Source organism: Carassius auratus, unplaced genomic scaffold, assembly GCF_003368295.1.
Source record: "Carassius auratus strain Wakin unplaced genomic scaffold, ASM336829v1 scaf_tig00044234, whole genome shotgun sequence".
Lineage (NCBI taxonomy): Eukaryota > Metazoa > Chordata > Actinopteri > Cypriniformes > Cyprinidae > Carassius > Carassius auratus.
This window is the reverse complement of record NW_020526814.1, coordinates 17,769-40,896: the sequence shown is the minus strand read 5'-3', so window position 1 is coordinate 40,896 and position 23,128 is coordinate 17,769. Positions and strand designations below refer to the sequence as shown.

The 23,128-nt window shown below is 35.7% G+C and overlaps 3 protein-coding genes across 5 annotated transcripts; 2 read left to right on the top strand and 1 right to left on the bottom strand.

The window, feature by feature from the left end:
- Positions 1-1,449: 1,449 nt before the first annotated feature.
- Positions 1,450-2,801, top strand: LOC113086874 (CD59 glycoprotein-like). Its single transcript, XM_026255518.1, has 4 exons — positions 1,450-1,519; positions 1,639-1,704; positions 2,062-2,181; positions 2,451-2,801. The coding sequence occupies exons 1-4, from the start codon at positions 1,468-1,470 to the stop codon at positions 2,564-2,566; spliced, it is 354 nt and encodes a 117-aa protein (XP_026111303.1). The 5' UTR covers positions 1,450-1,467; the 3' UTR covers positions 2,567-2,801.
- A 1,018-nt stretch (positions 2,802-3,819) lies between these two features.
- Positions 3,820-5,697, top strand: LOC113086875 (three finger toxin MALT0052C-like). 2 transcript variants are annotated; one of them, XM_026255520.1, is made up of 4 exons: positions 3,820-3,937; positions 4,779-4,831; positions 4,960-5,082; positions 5,192-5,697. In XM_026255520.1, the coding sequence occupies exons 2-4, from the start codon at positions 4,780-4,782 to the stop codon at positions 5,299-5,301; spliced, it is 285 nt and encodes a 94-aa protein (XP_026111305.1). In that variant the 5' UTR covers positions 3,820-3,937; position 4,779; the 3' UTR covers positions 5,302-5,697. The 2 variants fall into 2 exon arrangements, with proteins under 2 accessions (XP_026111305.1, XP_026111304.1); XM_026255519.1 differs by having other exon boundaries at positions 3,822-3,937; positions 4,776-4,831.
- A 1,218-nt stretch (positions 5,698-6,915) lies between these two features.
- LOC113086871 (protein-glutamine gamma-glutamyltransferase K-like) lies at positions 6,916-22,744 on the bottom strand. Of its 2 annotated transcripts, XM_026255517.1 has the most exons (14): positions 22,628-22,744; positions 21,157-21,437; positions 20,859-21,050; positions 20,284-20,535; positions 16,198-16,316; positions 15,083-15,190; positions 14,818-14,995; positions 13,958-14,096; positions 13,684-13,876; positions 12,352-12,505; positions 10,748-11,032; positions 9,002-9,162; positions 8,756-8,892; positions 6,916-8,267 (listed from the first exon to the last, which is right to left on the bottom strand). In XM_026255517.1, the coding sequence occupies exons 2-14, from the start codon at positions 21,434-21,436 to the stop codon at positions 8,120-8,122; spliced, it is 2,346 nt and encodes a 781-aa protein (XP_026111302.1). In that variant the 5' UTR covers position 21,437; positions 22,628-22,744; the 3' UTR covers positions 6,916-8,119. The 2 variants fall into 2 exon arrangements, with proteins under 2 accessions (XP_026111302.1, XP_026111301.1); XM_026255516.1 differs by lacking the exon at positions 22,628-22,744 and having other exon boundaries at positions 21,157-21,629.
- Between the last annotated feature and the right edge of the window lie 384 nt (positions 22,745-23,128).

The following is a 23,128-nucleotide window of genomic DNA, read 5'->3' as shown; positions in this document are numbered from 1 at the left end:
ATATATATATATATATATATATATATATATATATATATACATACAAAAAAACATTTATTTACATCACAAGCTGAAATATATAGCAATTTTATTAGTGCATACTAATAGAGTATAATATGCATAATTTATAATATGCATACTAATAGAGTAATAATGAGAAAATACAAAGGGGTTACAAAGTTTCAGAACTGAAAAATTTTTTAAACAACAACCTGAACATAATTGTGCAATTTATCTCAAATAAATAAAATAACAATATAAACATAATAATATGGTATGTAATGATATAAATAATATTTATGTGAAATATTAAATAAAATGATGTGAAATTATAAATAATGTGAAACTTTCAAATGTAAATATTTTTGAAACACTGATTTCAATGGTGAGGTGTTGCAAAAGTTATCATTTTCCATGATGTCAAAATCAGATGTTTGTTACGGTTCTGACTCATGCATTTGATATGTGATCATACTGCAAAAAAACTGCGTCTTTCCCATCTAAACAATATTTAATCAATACACATTTCTTCGAGAAGTAATAACTTAAAACACGAAAAGTCATGTTTTTACTCTAAAAAAATATTTTTAATATTTTTGCTTTTCAAGTAAATGTATCATTATTTATGGATTTCTAGATGTTTGTAATGTAAAACAAGACAAGAATACTAAGACAATTCATTTAAAAGTGACACTGTTTATAGAAAAGTCTCAATAACCAGCAAATAAAATATGGTAAACCACAACTGCTGTTTGACTGCCATATAGATCTGATGAGCTTTACATCACATGTTTTTACATCACATAATTAATCACTGCTTGATCAAAAGACTGTCATCTTTCATTCCATCTTATCTGCAGTTAAATAAACCATGAGCAGAGCTAAATTCAACAGACATTAAAGCCGTGTGCACACATGAACCTTGGACTGGAAATGAACTCACACTCATTGAAACATTTCAAACACAGTAAACACTTGTTGAACAGATTCAGACTCCAAACAACAAGCAAAAGTGGTTCATATCCAGTAAACTACGTCACTAAAAGACATGTAGTAATTGATCACTTGATCACCTGTCCCCCTCGGGATCTTGTGTTCCTCAGTTTTGTTTTACACAATATTGAACTTTCCTGCCAATCCTCATACCAAAGAAAACATTTGTCATCTGTCAGTGTCTGTAAACCATCCATCATCTTCTCAGACCTTTCGTTCTTGAGAAAGAGGAAAACACAACCACACTAGATTAATTAGATATCCAAACACAGTTGATATTTCAGAAAACTTCCTTAATGGACTTAAAATAAGTGGTTTATTGTAGTAGAACAGGATCTTGCACAAGCACATGATTATTGAGTGTCTGTGAACTCATTTTAACACAATGATCTAGTTTAAAACACTTTGGGAATTCCAGAATTACTGGAAATGATTCATTCCTGAGTACATGACAGGTATATAAGAGAGACACACATGAGTGCTTATTATGAACTTACAATACACCCAATACTACATCACTTGGGAGGTAAGTTAATAAAACAACACACACAGATATTGATATATTAGTTTGTTTCTGAATTGCATTCATTTGTTGGTCCTTTCCCACTCTTATTGGTGACTTTTAATTATAAGTCATATTTTCAGCTCTGATCGACAGAATAATGAAGACTTTGCTGGGGGCCCTTGTTCTTGTTCTGGTGTTGAACTACGGTGAGTTAAAAGTTGATTAATAAAAGGTTAAACAGTAACTTAATTCAACTGAGAGACTATTGACTAATTATATATTTTACATATTTAACATTTACATTTTATTTAAAGTTTTAGTAAACTTATGTTTTTTTATCAGTTTGCTTTCTTTTATTTATATATACGCTATGTCTATTTAGTTTTTATACATTTTTGTTTCAGTTTTAGTTTAGTAAATAAAAATTGAAAATGTTTCCTTGGCTACATTTTTTCTTTTCTTTTCTTTAATATGATTGTGCAAACTGTTAAAGAACTCATGCTCAAGACTCTAATAAAGGTTAAGGGCTGATTTGGTGATAACGCAAGCACTTTGTGTTGCAGGATCTGCCCTGAAATGCAACAACTGTGTCCCTTTGAGTGGGACGCGCTGCACACAAACTCAAGAGACCTGTGGCTTTGGAAAAGACGCCTGTATCGCGGCCAGATTCAACTTCCCTCCATGTGAGTTTAACCTTCACACTGTAGACAGATATAAATGCATTATATTATTAAAAAATGTTCTAAAATACTGCCAACTTCAAAATTTCACATTTAATTCCGAATGTACCACAAAAAATGAAAATATACAAATAAAAACTAATTCAAACTATTAATGAAAACTATAATAGTATCTCACTAACACTGACGGATGCTACCAAACTGAACCTGTAATGTGATTCTTTGCATTATAGGAAAACCATGTTTGATTTTGATGTCTCTGTTTCTTCTAGTCATGAGCTTTCGGAGATGCAGCAGTACGACGGAGTGTCTCATACTCTCGAGTAACACTGCCATGAAAGTGAAATGCTGCCATTCTGATCTCTGCAATAACATGATCATCATTTAGACGGACTTCTGTCAACTCAGAACATGATCCTGCCATGTTTACAGTAATACAGATTTAGTTTATGATATGAGTTACTCATGTTGGGGATTTATTTCAGCATTTGCCACAGATAAATAATTTTGGAATATGTGAACAATTTACAATTTAACTGAAAAGACTAACTCAAATTTAAGAGTTTGAATAGATGTATGTTTCTGAAATTCAAAAGTGAAATAAAGTTATTGCACCAGCTAAATGGCCATTTCCTTGTTAATGACACAAGCATGCAAACTGATATTTTTTAGACCAATGAAAATGAACTCAACTATTTACATTGAGATCTTCATTTAGGTTTGAATCATATATGGCCTTAAAAAGTTTCTCAAGAACCAGAATCTATGATACTACTTGAGTTACAAAGCTCACAGGAAAACTAACAAACTCAGACAGAAAAGTTAGATGCAGTTGTTTTTATAGAGGGAAACAAGACACATTTCAAGTTTCAACGTTTTTTGTTCTCCAGACATTCCTCTTTTAAATAAAAAGTATCATGAATGCAAAGTGACCAACATTTGGATTTTAACCACTAAAAATGTGAACAGTTTAACCATTTACTCTTAAAGCCACATTGATATCCCAATATCTCTGAAAATGAACCCTGGGGTTGTAAAATAAGAATAGCAAAAGGAAAGTTGGTCAAGAACCACAATAACAAAAGACATGCAAACTGAGGGAAAACTGAGTTGACACGGGATGACCCTTCATTTAAAACTGAATGCATTTTGTCAAAGCAATGTAAAATTATCTACAGCTTAACCCAGATACAGACTGCTGTTATGATAACTGTGTGAAGAGTTTTAAAAACGTGACCTATTGAGAAATGTTTCCTAGACATTGCAAAACCTGTGCAGTACTGAGTGCAGCTCCCAGTCCAAACCACCTGGTGTCGCTCTCATCTCTAATCTGTCATTACTGTATACTGAAAACTAGTTGTAAAAGTCAGATGAATCATGACAAGTAGAGTTGGTAAAACCATAGACATTTTACAATATAAACAAACATTTCTAACAGTAGTGTAGCATGCTATACAAGTATTGTGTAAAGTCATTATGTTGCGTTTAAACAACTAGCCAAACAATTTTGTGTATTTTTGCTGTATGCATGTGCAATGTGCAAATTTCTGAGACTGAGTGCTTTAGACCGTGTATGAATTAACATCTGCTCTTGCACAACACATCATCCTACAAAACATTAACATTTTATCAATTGTCCCCAAGGGCATGCAGTAGGTTTGATTTTAACATTGGTGCAGAAATGTAATCGTATATAAGAGACAGACACAGGTGCATATGAACCAACTTCTTCTCAGCTCTGGCTCTGCTCCAAGTCAAGGTACGTTAACATTACGTTAACTTTGGTTTTAGATTAAGCTTTAATGGAATTATTGAAAAAATGTGGTAATATTTTCAGACATTGAAGTAACAGTATTTTCTCTCTGAAATCATAAAACACTATTGGATCTAAACTACTATTGTTCTCTGGTTTGTCTAGAATAGTAAGGCATTGGAAGATAATTTAACAATAACTCTGAGAAAATAACTCTAAAAAAAAAAACTCAAAATCAAAATAATGGTGCAATTTGAATTGTGATATACTACAATGAAAACTGAACCATATTTCTTCTTACATTGTCAGTATTATGATGCATAAATAAAAAAAAAACAAAATGCAATTTTGAGAATCATCCTTTCAAATCAGCCAAATTAATAAAAAATATATACAATATAATTTATACAATATGTTATTTCATATTATACTATAAAATATGATGTGCTACTTTATGAATAGAGTATCATCAAAATTATCACAGAATAAAAAGCCACAATAATATAAAAACAAATATTCATAATTATAATAATAACAACAAAATATTTAATAATACTTTTTTAAAATAAAATCTACAACTGTTCTAATATGCGTAAAATGTTCTAAATATTTTATTTTATTAAACAATGTTTTTTTCATTTTAATTGAACAATTAATAAATATGAAAGTTCATGTGACCTCTGGGTCTTACACATATGATGCAAACTATTTTTATTTTTTAGGCAAACTATATACCATACCTTCCAGTATTAACAATACATATTGTTGTAATTTTAAAATATATTGTGATATATGATATATTGTAGTCAGATTATTTAACTGATTATTTTTCTATTTCATTCAGCAGAATGATGAAGGTTCTGCTGCTGACTCTTGTTCTTGTCCTGATCTTGACGAATGGTGGGTTTTGTTTAAAAACAAACTGTTTTAGATCACAATCCTTATCTAAAGAGTTTGATCACTTGAAGTGTCACAAAATTAATTGTTCATAATCAGATGTTGTTTAATCAGCCTAATAACTGTTGTAGGATCTGCCCTGAAATGTTATAACTGTGTCCCCGGCTCCCCTGGAGGAAGTTGTGTGACCACTCAGGAGACGTGTGGCTATAAAAAAGACACCTGTGTGTCTGCCAGATTCACTATCGCTCCCTGTGAGTTTCCATCATGTGTGCAATTGATGCACAAAAATACAGGAGCTTTAGAAGGACTTTCACACAAACACATGAACAATGACACTCATGCACTTTCCCATTCCTCTAGATTCTCACTTCCGGAGGTGCATTAGCATGGCAGACTGCATGATTCTTCAGTCCAGTCCCACTATTAAAGTCAAGTGCTGTCAGACGGATCTGTGCAACACCCCGGTCTAGGAAGACCACCCTGTTATTGTTCTGTTTCAGGTCAGCAGACATGATTTTGTGGGGGCGATCACTTTTAGACTACACAAAATTGACTTGTTTTAGACGGAAAGCATATTTGTTGTACTTTAAAATGCCACTAAGCCTTATCCACCTTATTTCACAATGCCAAGTAAACTAACAAAAGTAACATCATTTCCATGGTACATTGGGCAATGTGATATTTTTAAATGTTTCAAAACCAAGGTTGAAAACAGTGTGACGTATCAAACTTGTATTCAGCAGAGCAACAGTCGTGTTTGTCAATTCAGAACATAACACTGCTAATATTAAATGATTAAAGAGGTGTCACTATCTTATTTACAGATTTTGTAATAGCAATAAATATCAAAATGAGTTACAAAATGAGTTGCTGTTGGTGATCCATTTACATTTTTTGATTTCATTTTTTTGTTGCTGTTGACTTTATAAAAAATAAAAATTTCTAAACTGTCTGTTATCACAAACATTTAATTAACAGTAGATAAACGTAAGCCTACAGATTCCCTCTAACCTCAGATCTACTCAAATGCTTCAACCGTTCACTGTACAAACTGTACACTTCCTGTACACTGACAACTATTTTTAAAAAGGAGATGAAAGTACAACAGGTGAAGCTGTATATATTATGCAAAAACAGACATTTCACACAGACAGAGTGGCTGTTGCAAAATGTCATTATGTTGCATATTTAAGTGAGAGGCAAACAATTTGTCAGTTTTTGTAGTCTGTGTATTGTGTTTAATGTGCAAAAATCAGTTCTGGTTTGAGTTTCCAAAAAGCTTCGCAAGCCTAAAAGAAGTTCGTAAAAATTATCGTACGATTGACCTTAATATATACGGTCTGTTTCCCAAAAGCATAGTAACACATAGTAGCACTTGGAAATCATTGTAGAGTGATCTGGAGTAATCGTAAAGCCCTAAGTGCACCGTAAGAAGACAGATTTATGCAGTCACCTGCAGGACAATCAGCAGATTACACCTTCAACTTGATTCAAGTGCAATGTGATTATAATATAAGGGCTTGATTGTGCTTTATTGTACACTTTATAACTCTTTTTCTTTCTTTATTTTTTATTAATCTATAAATAAATAAACTAAAAAGGCCAGGAAAAAAAAAATAGAAATACACATTTAAGTTAAATGACTGAAACAACAACAACAACAAAAACAACAAAAGAATAAAACTAGTAATCAAATGCTTCAAAGACTCGGAGGGACAATATGTCAATGGAAACCAGCTGTATTGGACCCGGAAAAACATCTCTCTCTCTCTCTCTCTGTACTGTACTATATAAGTAATTAAATTTAAATTAATTTATGCATTAAGCAGACGCTTCTATCCAAAGCGACTTACAGTGCATCCAGGCTAACATTTTTTGAGAATAAAAATGTTTAACCTGTGTAATGAAAGCACTGACAATGTTTGGACAGTCATATTGATTAAAAGATGAGATGATTAATTATCCATTTAGCATTATAAAGCATTATCTGTTTTTATAATGAGCATATCTTAATACACTGCTGTACTTTTAATAAGATGTGTCTGCATAGACTTATATACTATACTTCTGCATTGGCCCATTTATTTTTTATGTATATATTTATAAACGCATAAACATAGTTTTATTTCATTATATATTATTATGATATAGTATTTTAACTATCCCTTTTAATGTTGTTTATCATGACAATCTTTAAAAATGAACACAACTTTTGTGAATCCCGAAGCTTATGCACCACGGTCACGTGACTTTAACTTTTTCCACGAAAGTTTGAGTTAGAAATAAACGAGTTTGCAAGAGCGTGATTGTAAACACAAATGAGGCTGTAAAAACCGACTTGTGAGTAAAAGAGTCAACCTCTGAAGCCGTACTATTGCTCATTAAGCCACTTGTTAGAATAAAAGCTTAAATTAAAAATAAATCTAGAGTGGTGCATTACTGTATGACGTTGATTAGAATAAACGTGATCTTGAGCTTGTCTTATCAGAACCTAGACTAGACCCGACTTTGTTTTTGAGAGATGTTCGCATTCCTCCTCTGATTACAATTAAGTAACACTATGAGGGGCTAGATCCAGTATTTTGCTTTTTGAGATATTTTATATATATAAATATAAATACCTGACCATGTTTCTGACTTGTTCATACTAGAAATGGAAAGTAGGTTTAATTATTTAAACCACATCAAGAAACAAGTTAGAGCAGGTGTAAATAAAGTGTTAGTGTCTTCATACATTTTCATAGTTGAAGGTTCCCAGTTTTTGTAATAGCAAAATGATGTGAGGATACAACAGCATTATGCATCAGACCAATGCAGCTCAATATGAAATCATTATTAATATTAATCATTTACTCAAAGGAACATTAAATGAGTCAATAATAGTCATCATTGTGAACAGTATGCAATATAAGGCACTACACCTGCATAGAAACTAAATGCATGAGCTACATATGTTTATCCACAATAAAATATATATATTTTTAGGTTATCAGTCATCACATAAAATTTTAATACAGGTTTATATATCAGCTTACTTTTTCAGCATTGAACAGATCCATTTGATCAACTAAACTAAAGTAACATTTAATAGACACAATAAATCAAAGCAATACAGTTTTTTAAATAAATTATGTCTAAAATGAATTCAAAACAAACTTCAGATTAGGGACATACAGTAGGAACTATTTTATGTGAAAAAGAGGGTTATTTCTTGAAGAGATAACCACATGGCTCAATGTAAAGTACTTATATGTGCAGTTACTGATGATGCTGATAGTGTGAGTGAATTCACTGGCTCTCGTGAACGTCGATGTCGGTCACACCGTGCACCTGTGACAGCTGTCTGCAGTCCAGAGACGCCACCAGCTTCCTCTTGCCTGCTATCAAGGGGACGAAGTGCTCCGTCACCGTCACATTGGCATGTTTGCCCACATCACTGAGAAAACAGAGAAAGAGAAGACAAGAAAGAGAGAGATTAATGCAACATTCACAATATAATAAAAAAACTGATCTGAACTGAGTGCAGGTCATTCACATTTAATATGATTTAAAGTATAGGTTTTATAATTATTGTAGTACACTATTATAGTGTTTATTCATATTTGGAATTAGCTTTTAGCTGTTTATTTCAGTTTGACACCAAAGCAACTTTTGTCATTTAAGATTTATTTCAATTTAAGTTTTTGAATATTAGGTAATTAAATGTTTAAATTGTATTTTATTTAAGCTTCATTCTGATTACCAGTGGATCCTGTCTGAATTTCAATCATAATAATCCTGTTGGGAACTTTGTCCTTTGGGATCTAGATTTTATGTTGTGTTTTGATCATGTAAGAAATTCCCATTAGGATCCTTCAGGATTGTTTCCAAATGTTAGAACTCCGAGAGGAATCCTGCACACATTCCGCTCAGGATAACTCTTACCCCACTTTGATGGGATGGAGGTCTCTCAGCCCGAGTCCTTCCACTCGGATGACCACATCACGCAGAGTACAAGGAAGAGGATTTGTGAATGTGATCTTCGCAGATGTCTCCTTGCCCACATATGCCTCTCCGATAGACTACAACAAGAAATTAAGGATATTTACAAACCATCTCTGTTTTGAGAAACCAGAATTGTGTTCGAATGAACTGCACAGTGGTAAAAAGCGGAAGTTCTGGAAGTCTCACCTCGATGTGGAGATCAGGTGTTCGGAGCCTAAAGCTGGTCTGATTGGCCAAAACCTGCTGGGTCTCAGTGACCCGTCCTGACAGAGTCAGCATGAGTGCGGCCTGGTCCACCAGCTGATCCTGATACTGTGTGTATGGCAGCACCCAGTCAAGAGTCTTCTCTGGAGGACGTGAAATAGACACAAAGAGATCATCAGCAATGTTTATGAGCTTTACACATAAGATGTCTATGTACTGTAACATAAATATATTATTAATTTATAAAGATATACATTTGTTTTATATTGCTACCTAAAATTAAACTATAAAAGTAGTTTTTTCTAAATTAAATATAAAAAACTATAGAGGTGAAGTGATGCGAGTAGCGTGCTAGTACAGTGTGCACACTGGTACAGTGGTGCGAGTAGCGTGCTAGTACAGTGTGCACACTTGTGCAGTAATGTGAGTAGTGTGCCAGTACAGTGTGCACACTGATGCAGTGGTGCGAGTAGCGTGCTAGTACAGTGTGCACACTGGTGCAGTAGTGAGAGTAGCGTGCTAGTACAGTGTGCACACTTGTGCAGTAATGTGAGTAGTGTGCCAGTACAGTGTGCACACTGGTGCAGTGGTGCGAGTAGTGTGCTAGTACAGTGTGCACACTGGTGCAGTAGTGAGAGTAGCGTGCTAGTACAGTGTGCACACTTGTGCAGTAATGTGAGTAGTGTGCCAGTACAGTGTGCACACTGGTGCAGTGGTGCGAGTAGTGTGCTAGTACAGTGTGCACACTGGTGCAGTAGTGAGAGTAGTGTGCTAGTACAGTGTGCACACTGGTGCAGTGGTGCGAGTAGTGTGCTAGTACAGTGTGCACACTGGTGCAGTGGTGCGAGTAGTGTGCTAGTACAGTGTGCACACTGGTACAGTAGTGAGAGTAGCGTGCTAGTACAGTGTGCACACTTGTGCAGTAATGTGAGTAGTGTGCCAGTACAGTGTGCACACTGGTGCAGTGGTGCGAGTAGTGTGCTAGTACAGTGTGCACACTGGTGCAGTAGTGAGAGTAGCGTGCTAGTACAGTGTGCACACTGGTTCAGTGGTGCGAGTAGCGTGCTAGTACAGTGTTCACACTGGTGCAGTGGTGCGAGTAGCGTGCTAGTACAGTGTGCACACTGGTGCAGTGGTGCGAGTAGTGTGCTAGTACAGTGTGCACACTGGTGCAGTGGTGCGAGTAGTGTGCTAGTACAGTGTGCACACTGGTACAGTGGTGAGAGTAGCGTGCTAGTACAGTGTGCACACTTGTGCAGTAATGTGAGTAGTGTGCTAGTACAGTGTGCACACTGGTGCAGTGGTGCGAGTAGCGTGCTAGTACAGTGTGCACACTGGTGCAGTGGTGCGAGTAGCGTGCTAGTACAGTGTGCACACTGGTGCAGTGGTGCGAGTAGTGTGCTAGTACAGTGTGCACACTGGTGCAGTAGTGAGAGTAGTGTGCTAGTACAGTGTGCACACTGGTGCAGTGGTCCGAGTAGCGTGCTAGTACAGTGTGCACACTGGTGCAGTGGTGAGAGTAGCGTGCTAGTACAGTGTGCACACTGGTGCAGTGGTGCGAGTAGCGTGCTAGTACAGTGTGCACACTGGTGCAGTAGTATGAGTAGTGTGCTAGTACAGTGTGCACACTGGTACAGTAGTGCGAGTAGCGTGCTAGTACAGTGTGCACACTGGTACAGTGGTGTGAGTAGTGTGCTAGTATGCCAGTCCGAACAAACCCAAGCTCACCTTCCTGTGGGTTCAGCTCCACATTAAGCGTGTCCTTCTTCACGGTGTCCTTCAGGACGCCGGTGTAGTACATGACTGCCACCTGGCTGTGGAGGGTGGTTCTGCGCGGCTGAGAGCTGCTGTTCTTCACCACGATCTTCAGCTGAGCGTCTCCTCCCATGCGTGGACCTTCTCCCTCCATCTTCACCTCCACCTGCACATCATCAGCAATGGGACTGGAGTAGACGTTGGGTTTAGAGCCGTAGCGACAGGCGGTTTCCACTGCGATACGCTCCTCTTCTGAACCTGATGTGACACATTAAATAAGATAATTATACTGTATGTATCCTACATATTTCAAAATGTTTTCTTTTTTGTTGAGCAGAATAAAGAAACGCGCAAAGGTTTGAGGGTGAGCAAACATTGAGAGAATTTTTAGATTTGGGTGATCTGTCACTTTAAGTCTATTTTCTTATTGGTTTATATTTTGTGTAGCTGAGTAACTGAGACGATGCTGATCTTTTTTCCTGTTGGTGAAACTCGGTGAATTTTAAACTACCCATTCAGAGATAATGACAGGTATTTTGGTGAAAAGGCTGAGTGATTACGGCAGAGGAATGTTAAGCCATTTATCGCTGGTTTAAACAGATATTGTGTGCTCTTGGCTTCCTCTGTCCTGGCATTAGAAATCACTTCTGCTCGGTGTTGCTCTGGTAAGACAGCATCGACTAAGAACATGAGTTTAACTCCTGATTGTATGGATGAATCTCACAAAGAAAGGTTATATTGCTCCCTAAAAAATTTAATAGAAAAAACAAACAAACTTCAAAATAAAATAAGTTTTATTAATTTTTTTTTTTGCCAATAACACAATTTCTTTATGTATAATAATGTCTATTAAAATAAAGATTGTTATTACAAATAAATTAAAATAATTTATATAAAAAAGTATGAACATATACGAAAATCATTTAATTTAATATAAATAAAATATTTTAAATATTAAAATAACAATACATATTTTACAGTAATTCATTTACAGAACAAAAATAAATGTATTTATATTATAATTTATTTATATGTACATATGTGCAATATAAATAGTCATTAATGTATAATGTATTTCAATGTATTTATCGATATCATGTATATTAAGCTATAACAAATAATGTAAAACATTAACAGTTGTGTATATACTGTAAATTAATAAATAAGGTGTGTGTGTGTGTGTGTTTACAGTTTTAATCCAAAGTTGGATGCTTTGTTTCTTATATATATATATAAAAAAATACTAATAAATCGTTATTCGTTATATATCAAATCAATGTCTTTAGTAGTAATTTGACATTTCTTCACAGCTTTTGTGAGATTCACTCATATTACAATCTATTTATTTTTCTCCTGGCATTTGGATCTAATAAAGGAAACTACACTAGTTCCCATACGAGTGTTCTCATGATTTTAATAGCATGTGATTTCATCATTATATATACATTGGGCCTGTTGTATTACGCAATATTTAATCAGGGCTTCTTCTTTGACAGCTATAGTCTATGCTTCCTGTGTTTCAGGTTGGTACAGGCAAAACAAGATACTGAGATTGATGTCTGATGTGTGTTTCTCACCTTCAGGATATTTGTAAAGGTGTGTGATGTCGACACGTTCGTCCGAGCCCACAGCTTTAGTGCTGATGCAGTGGCCGACTGCTTTCTTGTCACTGTGGATCTGCTTGAAGGTGCCATCCAGGTTCCTCTGCCAGTAGATCTTATCACTGTTCACCTGCAGCAGAAAAAGCACAAGCTTTCAGCAGAAACTCCTTAAAGAGACGAGTCTGTCAAGATATATACAGGCTTCAGGCAGCACGTCAGGACCGGCCTGTTCTGAAGCACATTCACATTTAACAGCATCCACAAGTCTCTTAACTTCTGCACTGTGAAGTACTCCGAGTAAAACAGCACATTTCAAGAGAAACATGAGAGCAGGGCGATTCTATCCATTATGAATAAAAAAAAAACCCATAAGAACAGATGATGTCCAGTGTTGATATTAAAAATCACTTTGGGTTATCAAATACAGCTGAAATTTAATAAAATATAAATACAGTATTAGATGAAAAATGAAGCAATCTTAATGTTAACTAACTGAAAGGAAGCAAGTTTAAGCTGCAGTAGAAAAAATACTCAAATAAAACATCAATTACTGAAACTAAAAATAGAACATGAAAATGAAAATGTATCTAAATTTTTATAAATATTATAATAGTAGTATATAAATAACACTCAGATAGAATATTTATCATATAAGAAATACATAATAATTACTCAAATATAGTGTAATCCAAGTCATCCAAAAAGGAAAGTTTTGAAGAAATTAGCAAGTGCAAGTTATTATATTCTAATGAAAAAAAAGATGATGAATTGTGCACAAGCGCATGAATATAAAATCATAGTATTTTCTGGAAAAACAAGAAGTTGCACATGAAAATAAGTCACAGCGTGTCAAAATTGCATGTCATATTTCAGAAATAATGTAAAACAGCTGTAAATAAAACTAAAACTAAATCTTTACAAATATTATAAACATGTATTTTAATTCTTACTACATAAAAAGTCCCTGAAATGAAACTATATTCAGAACAGAACAGGAATTATATCTAAATAAATACACATTTATTATAAATAACAAGTCTAAATGTATTTCTTATATTAATAACAGATTTGAATATCAGTCGCTTTGGAATATAAGTTTCAGTACGTTTCATATTATTTTAAAAAGTGGATAATATTCCAGAAAAATATAATGGGTAAAAAAACTGGTACCTGTTTTCTAAAATAATTTTCAATGAATGTGCACTTCAAAATTTGATTTATGTAACATGTACGTTTCTAGACAGAAAGGCTGTGAATGCATCTTCTATGGCTGTTTATATGAAGATAATTTGACGTGTCTGGCCTCACCTCAGCAAAGACGAAAGGGGTGTCAAATTTAAGGTAGACCTGTCCGGAGCGAATAGCGGCCAGTGACGCTGGGCCACAGCGGAACGTCCCATAACTGGTCTCCTGAGGTGTGGAGTCCACGGCCTGCCAGCCGCCCAAACCAGGAGGCAGATCCGGACGGGCCATCCAGCAGTCGTTCCACACATGGAAGTTCCTGCAAAAGAGAGGAAATCACAGGAATGATACACCACTACAACAGCATGAAACTATTTCATGAAAATGAACAAATCCTCACCACACAGAGTCCGAGTTGAGATGATTGATTGGTTCCATATTCTCATCTAAATACACATCTGTTGTCAAGGACACATCCGTGTCATGTGCAGACTGGAAATTAGTTACAGAACGGGTAGGAATACCTAAACATCTCAATACTGGGACAGATAGAGAAAGAGAGCATGAGTTTAGCCATTCTTGTAAATATTCACTAGAATAATATACATTACTGTTCAAACTTTTGGAAGAAATTAATGCTTTTATTCTACAATGATACTGCACATTTTGACTTTAAGAGTTATACAATTAATTTCACCTAAACATTATTATTTCTTCCCACTGAATTATTCACTGAACTTTTGTTTGATTACAGTAGGTCTTATTTACTGTGACTCTATAAACAGCATAAAAGTAAAAATGGGGGTAATGGGGTGGCCTACACTTCTGCTGTCCAATCACAGTCGCTCTCTTTTGTGTTTTTGGGCTTGATGATATTGTGTTGACTGATGCATCTTCAGAAAGCAGTATTTTCAAACGCTAGATACATCTAGCACTTATCTGTGATTTTTTATTCACTGTTAATGCTTTAATATTAAACTCTTAAAAATAAAAGTTCCAAAAATCTCAAACAAGAACCGTTAGTGGTAGGTAGAAGAACGTCTGAAAATCTGAAGAACCTCTTTCCTCTATAAAGACCGGAAAGAATTCATGGATGTTAAAGGTTCTTCGTGGAACCATCAATGCCAGAAAATAACTTTATTTTCTAGAGTCTCTATGTCTACAGCTGGAATCCTGAATCATTAACCCTAAGCTTTCCTGCCGTACACAAAGCCAAGCGGAGACTGTTATCTGTTCACACACACACACACACACACACACCTGTGGTCGTGACCCCAGAAAACACCCAGCACTGGCCGTATTTGACGGGCGTCCCTCTTTCTCTGTGGTACTGCCGGAGGATTTCAACACTTCCACTCCAGGCCGTGGGAGACGTCCCGCCAGCATAATCCCCCGACCAGTTTCCCTCCAGAACACCAAGGTCATCCGGAGAATTGATCTAGAAGGGACAGATACATTCACTAACTATAATCAGGCTCTCTTCACAGATCTGTTCCAGCTGTGTTGCTGGATGTGTGGCACTCACCATGGCAGAAATGACTCGGACCACACTGACAGGATCTCCTCGTCCCGAGGGAGGAACATCGCTGTTATCCAGCACAAACAGACAGGCCTCCAGAATCCCTTCATCAAACTTGATGGAAGAGAGAGAGAGAGAGAGAGAGAGAGAGAGAGAGAGAGAGAGAGAGAGAGAGAGAGAGAGAGAGAGAGAGAGAGAGACAACCAGGTAAAATCACAAGTCTAAGCATGGCTCAAAATTCTGGTTGCAAAGTTGCCACACATTTTTGATATTGTGTAAGCACAGTAATCACATGTTTTTATTTCCAAGCCAGTCTACAATTATGGCATAATTGATTCCAGATTTACCGTAAATTTCACATATAAACAAAATGAACTGTGGTTTGGTGAGATGACTTTTCCTGTCTAAGTGGGCAGTTCTTGTGAGAATAAGTTAAAAAAAAGCTTCATGTGTTTGTGATATACATTTAAGTTTAGTCATTTAGCAGACACTTTTATTCAGATCGACTTACAAATGAAAACAATGGAAGCAGTCAAAATCAGCATGTGGTGCTTAAAAAAAACTAAATAGAATTCATGTTAAAACTATTAAATACTGTTTTTGATTTTTGAAATGATTTTTGAAATGAAGCTGAAATAAAAGTAAAACTCAGAAATTAAGAATTAGAAATGTTGCACGGCCAACTAACTGAAATGCATACATTTAAGTTGAACTACTAAAATTACAAAAAAATGAAATAAAAATTATTAACAAATTTAATATTAGTATTCCATTCAAGTGAACAAAATTACTAAACGTAACAAGGAAAACACTATTTATATGTGTGTTTGTGTGTGTGTGTTTTAATTGTTAAAACAATATGAAAATAACACTGACCAATATAAGTATGTGGTGTAGATACAGAAAAATAACAATCATTACATTTTCTTTCCATGGCAGATAAAATAAGTATTGCTGTGAAATTATCAGTTCGCTGATCACTGGTAGTTTTTGTCAAACATTATGTTTTATATCTCTGTTCTTTTCTGTATAAGGTTCTCACAAGGATTTGTCCACTAGCATGTTTTTCCCAGAAAGTGCTTTATTCTGCTTTATTCTTAGTGCATTATTCATCTTCGCACCTGGCCGAAGTTCCACGTACGAGCTCCAATCTGCTTCTCAGTGCCATAGTAGATTCTCCCAGTGTCATTTAAGACGTACTCCTTCAGCTCTTTCTCCCCCTCCATGTACACCGTGTCCTCTGAAGAGAGAGAGAGAGAGTCATGAGGGACCATGAGCAGACAGGATTTAATACGGTGGTTTGGGTCATTTTCAATTAAATTTAAATTACAGTGATGTCATCAATGTGAGCCACAGCAGGGCATCTACTGTGCTCTGTTTTCATCAAAAGCTCTGTGTTCTGGGGGTTATTGTCTGAACAAGAGGGGAGGTGCGATCAAACGGGAAAAGGGAAAAAAAATTGAGGCATAATGTAACGGAAATGACTAGAGAAGATGCCAGACGATTGAAAAGATTACAAAATGAATGGAAAAGTGAGTCATGCAAGAGAAAGTGTAATGGAAAGAGGCCAGAAAGAGTGAAGCATTGAGACAAAAAAACACAGCAGGCTCATACATACTTTAGTTTATGAAGGGGATTTTATATACTGGAAATGTTTTTTTTTTAAAGATGTAATCATATTAGTTTTCCTTTAACACAATATCACAATAAAATCAGCATATGTCCAATTTTCCAGTTTCTGAAACAGGGTTGGTATTGCTATTTAAAATGTATAAAAGGTATTAAAAATAATTTACTTTATTGAAATAAAGCTGAAATAAAATGAATATAAATATTAGATGGAAAAATGTCAACTTAATGTAAACAAATGTAAAAATAAAAATAAATGTTGTTTCAAGTTTAGTACACTGAAATTACAAGTATTTTAAAATAAAAATGACAAATAATTAAATAAAAAGAAATATAGTAATAAATGAAATATTTGAAAAATTTATAAACAAAAACAATTACTAAAACTAAAATTAAAATGAAATCTGAAAATAATATGAGTCTTTATTTTTTGCTTTCTTGGGAAAACATTTTCTTAATTTATTATTATTTATTTTTCCCCCAGTTAATCTTTTGTAAAATCACCTTAATTAATAAAAGCTAGTTCCTAATGTCATTACTCTCCATCATTATAAATGGGAAATCTAAATAAACAGCAGTAAATATTAGGGATACATTTGCTAAAGTTATAGAAATCGGTATGAAAATACCAAAATAACAATGTATGATTTAAAAAAAAAAATATTCCAATTAACAAATTTACATCCACTGAGAAATGCTTAACTTTACCTCTTTATCTGAATCTGCTTAAGCATTCTCTACATTTTATTGAGTAAATAATCAAGTTATGTCTAGTTGAAGCCAGCTACACCCTGTTATTGAAAGATTGTTTAAATGAAAACACATTCTTGCAGAGTTCACAGTGTTTTGCAGAGCAGGAACGAGCCAGCAGCTTTCAACAAAAGCACAGAGCATAAAAATTAGTGTTATAAAACAAAACAAGCTGAAAAAAAGAAAAGAATGAAAGGAAAGAGCCTGGAGTGAACAAGGGGCCAAGAAGGGAGAGAAAGAGAGCGGGAGAGGGAGGATATGTTTGACATGTGAAAATCCAGATGAGGTGGAACTGTAAAAGAAACATCAGGGAAAAAAGCAGAGAGAGAAAAGTTTTACAGTGCTTGGAGTGAAAGGTGTTTTGGCAGACCTCTCTTTCCTTACAAAACATCTCTGGCATTCAGTGCAGGAAGGATGACAAATCCTAAACCACCCGAGAAAACTAGCTTTAAACTATTAGACTAATAAGGACTCAAACACTTTGGGCCCTATTTTAACGATCTGAAACGCAAGTGTCAAAGCGCGAAGCGCAAGTAAGTTTGTGGGCGGGTCTCGGCGCTGTTGCTATTTTCCCGGCGGGATAAATGGCTCTTGCGCCCGGCGCAAATCTAAAATGGGTTGGTCTGAAGTAGCTTCATTATTCATAGGTGTGGTTTGGGCGTAACGTGAAATAAACCAATCAGAACTTCATCCAACATTCCCTTTAAAAGCAGGTGCGCAAGTTCCATTATGGATTGCTATTATTATGGCGTATTTACCAGGCGCACGCCAGGAGCAGTTCACAGCCGAGGAGACTGATGTTCTTGTAAGAGCAGTGAAAGACAGAGAAGTTGTTGTATGGGGATGGGAGAAACCCACCCAAAATAGCGTCGGTTAAACAGGCGTGGGAGGAAATAGCCACAATTTGTCAGATGTCCTTATATACACATATGTCTTGCCACTATTTGGCCAACAGGTCTGATCCTTAATTACTACAATTAGCCTGAATAATTTGTAAGCTAAATTTATGCCAATTTTTTCACATCTTCGTGTCACACCACAATGATTTCCGTCATCTCACGTGTTAATATTTTTTAGTGTAACAATTTATGATTTGCAAAAATAACTGTTGCATCTGTGTAGATTACATGAGCAAAGTGTATGCGCGTTGTGCACATTATGGTCAAGCATGCGCCCTTAAAATAGCATAATGAACAACGCGCAACGCGCCACTGACTTTAGACTAGGTTTTTTCTGGTCAGTGGCGCAATTGTTTAATGGAACAGCAAAATAGCACCAGGGATTGTTTGCGCCGGAACACGCCTCCTTTTTTGCGCTGAACCGCCCAGGGAGCGCAAGTTCATTCACTAGTTTAGCGACGTGCTTCTGTGGAGGGAAAAGCGCGCTTTGCGCGGGTGCAAAATAGGAATGACACATGCGTCGGTGTACAAAGTCAATTGCGCTGGGTGCAAGATAGGGCCCTTTGAATCAATGCAGAAGCATGTAAAAAAAAAAAAAAAAAAGTTATTTCATTATTATATGCATTAAATAAGTTCTTATTTATTTTGATTATTTATTTATTTTATATAACATATAATAATATATATTTATTTATTTTGATGAGCATTTCTATTGTTTGACTTATTATTGCATTGTTTTATCTAGTTCATGATTCTTATCAGATGCAACACCATAATGAGTCTACATCATGAAACAGATAGTGATCACAGTTTAGACAGTTCTTTTAAGAGAATCAAAACCATACAGAAAGAATGACTGTAATGAACCAGCTCTTTCATCCAAAGTAATTTACAGTGCATTCAGGCTAAGAGTTTTTACTGAACATGTGTTTCCTGGGAATCAAACCCACAAACTTGCACTGCTGACGCAATGCTCTACGATTGAGCCACAGGAACACTGTGAACTGTAAACACTTTTTCAAAGCTGCTTGACAGAGATGATGTAAAAACTCTTGTAAGGACAAGATTATTTGCGAGTTACAGCCAGTACCTGCAGACAAGCAGCTGCTGGAAGACATGGATTACAAGAAAACCTTCATTTCTCCTGAAGACTGACGTAAGTCAATGGGTTGCAAATGCAAACTTGCAGCTTCATGTTATTTTGCATTAATTGTTGCCTGTGCAATATTACAGGCTGAATATATCAGAGACGTGCTTCAATAGAGGTGTGCATTGGCTTCTTGAGAATGAATGAGTTCAGATAAAAGAAAAGTTTAGAGTCATCGTCTATCTACGCAAACTTGATTTCATACATCACTGTATGTGGCATAACATGATTAATTAACATTGCAATCTTTGTGCTGATGAAAAAGCAAACTTTGTCAATAAACATCATAAAATATATTCTTAAGGTAAGACGATGTGGTTTCCATAACTTTCAGCTTTCAAACAAGTGGAAAGAGGACATCTGAAATAAACATTTAAGTGTTTATTTTACTGCATTTTATCTATTTGCATCTGTAGATTTCAGTTTTTCACTGAATCATCAGAATTAGTTCAAACAGCTGATATTTTAGCATTAGTTGGAAGATAAAACATCTTGATCGATTTGTTTCTTACAAACATGCAGCTTTTCATTAAAGTCATTCATTGTTGAGTGCTGTGGATTATTGTGATGTTTTTATGAGCTTTTAGACTCATTCTGGCGGCACCCATTCACTGCAGAGGAAACATTGGTGAGCAACTGATGCAGTGCTAAATTTCTCCAAATCTGATGAAGAAACAAACTCATCTACATCTTGGATTGCATCAGGATGGGTACATTTTCAGTAAATTACATTTTTTTTGTAATATATCCTTTGAAGTAAGCTTGAACTTTATTATTCTTACCTTCACACCAGGGATTGAAGAGCATGTAGATGTCTTTGTCGTGGTCATGCGTGGTAGTTTCGCCCGTCTTCAGGTTTTGTGTTGTGATGGTCAGCTTGTACTTCCCGATAACAGCAGTGACGGGGGAGTTGACAGAAAGCCTCACCCTGTTGTCCTTCTGCTCCACCATCTTTGCCTCCCAGCGTTCATCCTGGAGCTCGTCCACCAGCGGTATGATGATGTGTGTCTTCTTCGACACCTGCGGGAGCGACCCTGCATGAAGACATCACACATATGGGTTAAGACATTTTCAGAATTTTATTTAAAATACTAAAGAAACTAAAACTAAATATAAAGTAAATAAATTCAATTGATATCAAATATACAGACTTAAGATTTCACTCAAAAAAGAGAGAAAGCCAAAGAAGTTAAATAAATAAATAAATACATACATACATACAGTTTAAATATGTATAATGATTCTTAGACATATTTATTTGTTATAAAAAACTGAAAAAGTCTAGATTTTACTGCACTGAAAGTATACATTCCTGAAATCTGACCATATAGTTCCTGAGATTTAACTTCGTGCTCACCCGTCTTCATTTCCAGGTGAAGTTTATCTGTGTTTGGGTTGAAAGGTCGTGAGAGGTCGAGCTCTATTTGAAAGGTCTGTCCTCTGCGGATGATGAGCTGGTCACTGCTGTATTGATCCGTGTGATGCTCCGTCTTGTTCTGATCTGATTTCTCACTCAGCAGATCGACAGAGCGCACTGCTAGAGTCAACTCTGAAGAGAAAGAGAGAGAGAAGAAGAAAAAGATTGAGTTTGAGAAACTTCAGCTGAAGTGTATGAAAAGAAGTCTCAAATCTCATCCTCAGACCGAGCTCCTCACCGTCCAGCTCTGTATCTCCGTTGAGAGTCGGTGGAGTCGGTCTTTCTTTCTCTACGTCCCCGGGAGCCACACCATCCACGTCACCGCTCACATCATTCGAGCTGCTCTGTCTCCTGACACAACATGGACAAGCTCTCTGAAACCAGTGCCAGCATCCGCTCTCTTTCCTCACGATGGACCCGCTGTGTTTCTCTGAGATGGCCTGGCCATTGCTGGCAGAAACACCATGAAAACGTCCGACAGCGGCGTTATCTCGGATTGATAGTCTTTGTCCTGGCATCCTGCAAAACATCATACAAAATAATTAGATGGAAAATAGTGTAAAGATTTGGAATCCGCACGCAGACAATAAATATTTAGCAATTCATTTATTGATGATGATGTGAAGCAAACACAAAGAGAACGCAAATGTGATTTTAAAACTAAGATTCATAATGAAGGACAATCAAAGAAATAAAGAATTGTTACTTTATAAAAACATTTAAACTGATGTTTGTTTGACATGCACATTTTATATGAAAGAGCATGACAGATGTGCCTCAGATTGCCATTAAAATATATGTCAGTAATTATTCCAAAATGATCAGTGATCACTAGCACTTTGGTACAGAAAATATTGAATGAAAAGGAACAGAAATGCTGACGTTGCATGTGGATTCGTTCCCAGTGACTAAATAAACAGCCAAAATGAGAACCGTGTGTTTCCTCCAAATGGCCTTGTGTTCTCCATCTTCTCAACTTGTTTTCTTCTGTTTTCTCAAGACTTTTCTCACAATCACCAAATTCCATTTGTGAGACGTATTCCTTTCAACTAAACATAAACCAGACATTCCTCTGCATTACCTTCTCAACAGAGAGTAGATTAAATGGACAGAAAATTGAGACTTTTAAATATTCTTCTCATCAGATTTTCCTCTTCAGGCCCCAATAATCTCACTTTTAAACTTCTCAAACATTAACTGTTTTATTATTTTGTGCAGAAGCCAGCAGACAATGATAAGAGATATTCTGAGATCTGTATGAATATATGTTAACTAGAGGTTTTCATTGAGTTCCCCACCCTGTCAAATCATAGTGCTGTACTAAATTCATAAGCAGAATCATGCAGTCAGTATCCAGCTTTAAATGTGCTTCTTGCTAAAGCATAAGAAATTATTCTAATGCAAAAAAGCATCAGCTTTTATTATGCAACGTATATGCTTAAGGCATATCGAGCAAATACATAATTACAGAATAACTGTGGCTTGTAAACGTGGTTTTAGTTTCTACTCCAAATACAGAAACACTAAAAGTGTTTACTTTCTATGTGGCATCTCACAGAAACCGTTATAGTTTTTATGATCATGGACGATAATCTTCAGAACATTAAAACTTGGAAAAAACTCCCAAGAATTCAGCGCATTACAGACACATTTATTCACAGAACAAACAGCGAGAGTAATACAAAAACGAATAAAAAGTTTAGACTTACTTTTTTTGTTTTCTTCACGATATTCTTAGAATGTTCTTCAGATATATGTATGAGTTTCAAGACTGCACGCGAACAAGCTCGCACCAAGTAGAAACGACATTGGCCAAGTCTCGCCAAAAGCCCCCCCCCCACACACCCCCCCTCCACACACACACACACACACACACACACACACTCCCCACCCACCACGTTACAATTTATGGGCAGTGCAAGTCAATTTGTTGTTGTATGTGAGCTATGAGTCAACAAGAAAAATGTCTCCAGTCCACCATATATACTTGTTAATTTCAAAGTTTAAATCAGGGACACCGAATTGACTGTACATTGATCACTGCTGAATGCTGAAAAAAATAAATAAAAAAAATAGAACTATCACAAAAAATACAATGGTTTCCACTACAGTTATTTCAGACATTACAAACAATCGACTTTTAAAACCATTTCCAATTTTTTTTTTTTTTTCACAAGCCACCAATAGAAGGTGATGGTCAACAGTAGAGA

Coding starts and splice junctions, on each gene's coding strand:
- LOC113086871 (XM_026255516.1), bottom strand. CDS start 21,451: ATGATGTTTTGCAGGATGCCAGGACAAAGACTATCAATCCGAGATAAC. Junction 16,317..20,283: donor CTTCAATCCCTGGTGTGAAG/GTAAGAATAATA, acceptor CTCTCTCTTCAG/AGGACACGGTGTACATGGAG. Junction 15,191..16,197: donor GTACGTGGAACTTCGGCCAG/GTGCGAAGATGA, acceptor TCTTCCATCAAG/TTTGATGAAGGGATTCTGGA.
- LOC113086875 (XM_026255520.1), top strand. CDS start 4,780: ATGATGAAGGTTCTGCTGCTGACTCTTGTTCTTGTCCTGATCTTGACG. Junction 4,832..4,959: donor TGTCCTGATCTTGACGAATG/GTGGGTTTTGTT, acceptor TAACTGTTGTAG/GATCTGCCCTGAAATGTTAT. Junction 5,083..5,191: donor CAGATTCACTATCGCTCCCT/GTGAGTTTCCAT, acceptor CCATTCCTCTAG/ATTCTCACTTCCGGAGGTGC.
- LOC113086874 (XM_026255518.1), top strand. CDS start 1,468: ATGAGTGCTTATTATGAACTTACAATACACCCAATACTACATCACTTG. Junction 1,520..1,638: donor AATACTACATCACTTGGGAG/GTAAGTTAATAA, acceptor TCATATTTTCAG/CTCTGATCGACAGAATAATG. Junction 2,182..2,450: donor CAGATTCAACTTCCCTCCAT/GTGAGTTTAACC, acceptor TGTTTCTTCTAG/TCATGAGCTTTCGGAGATGC.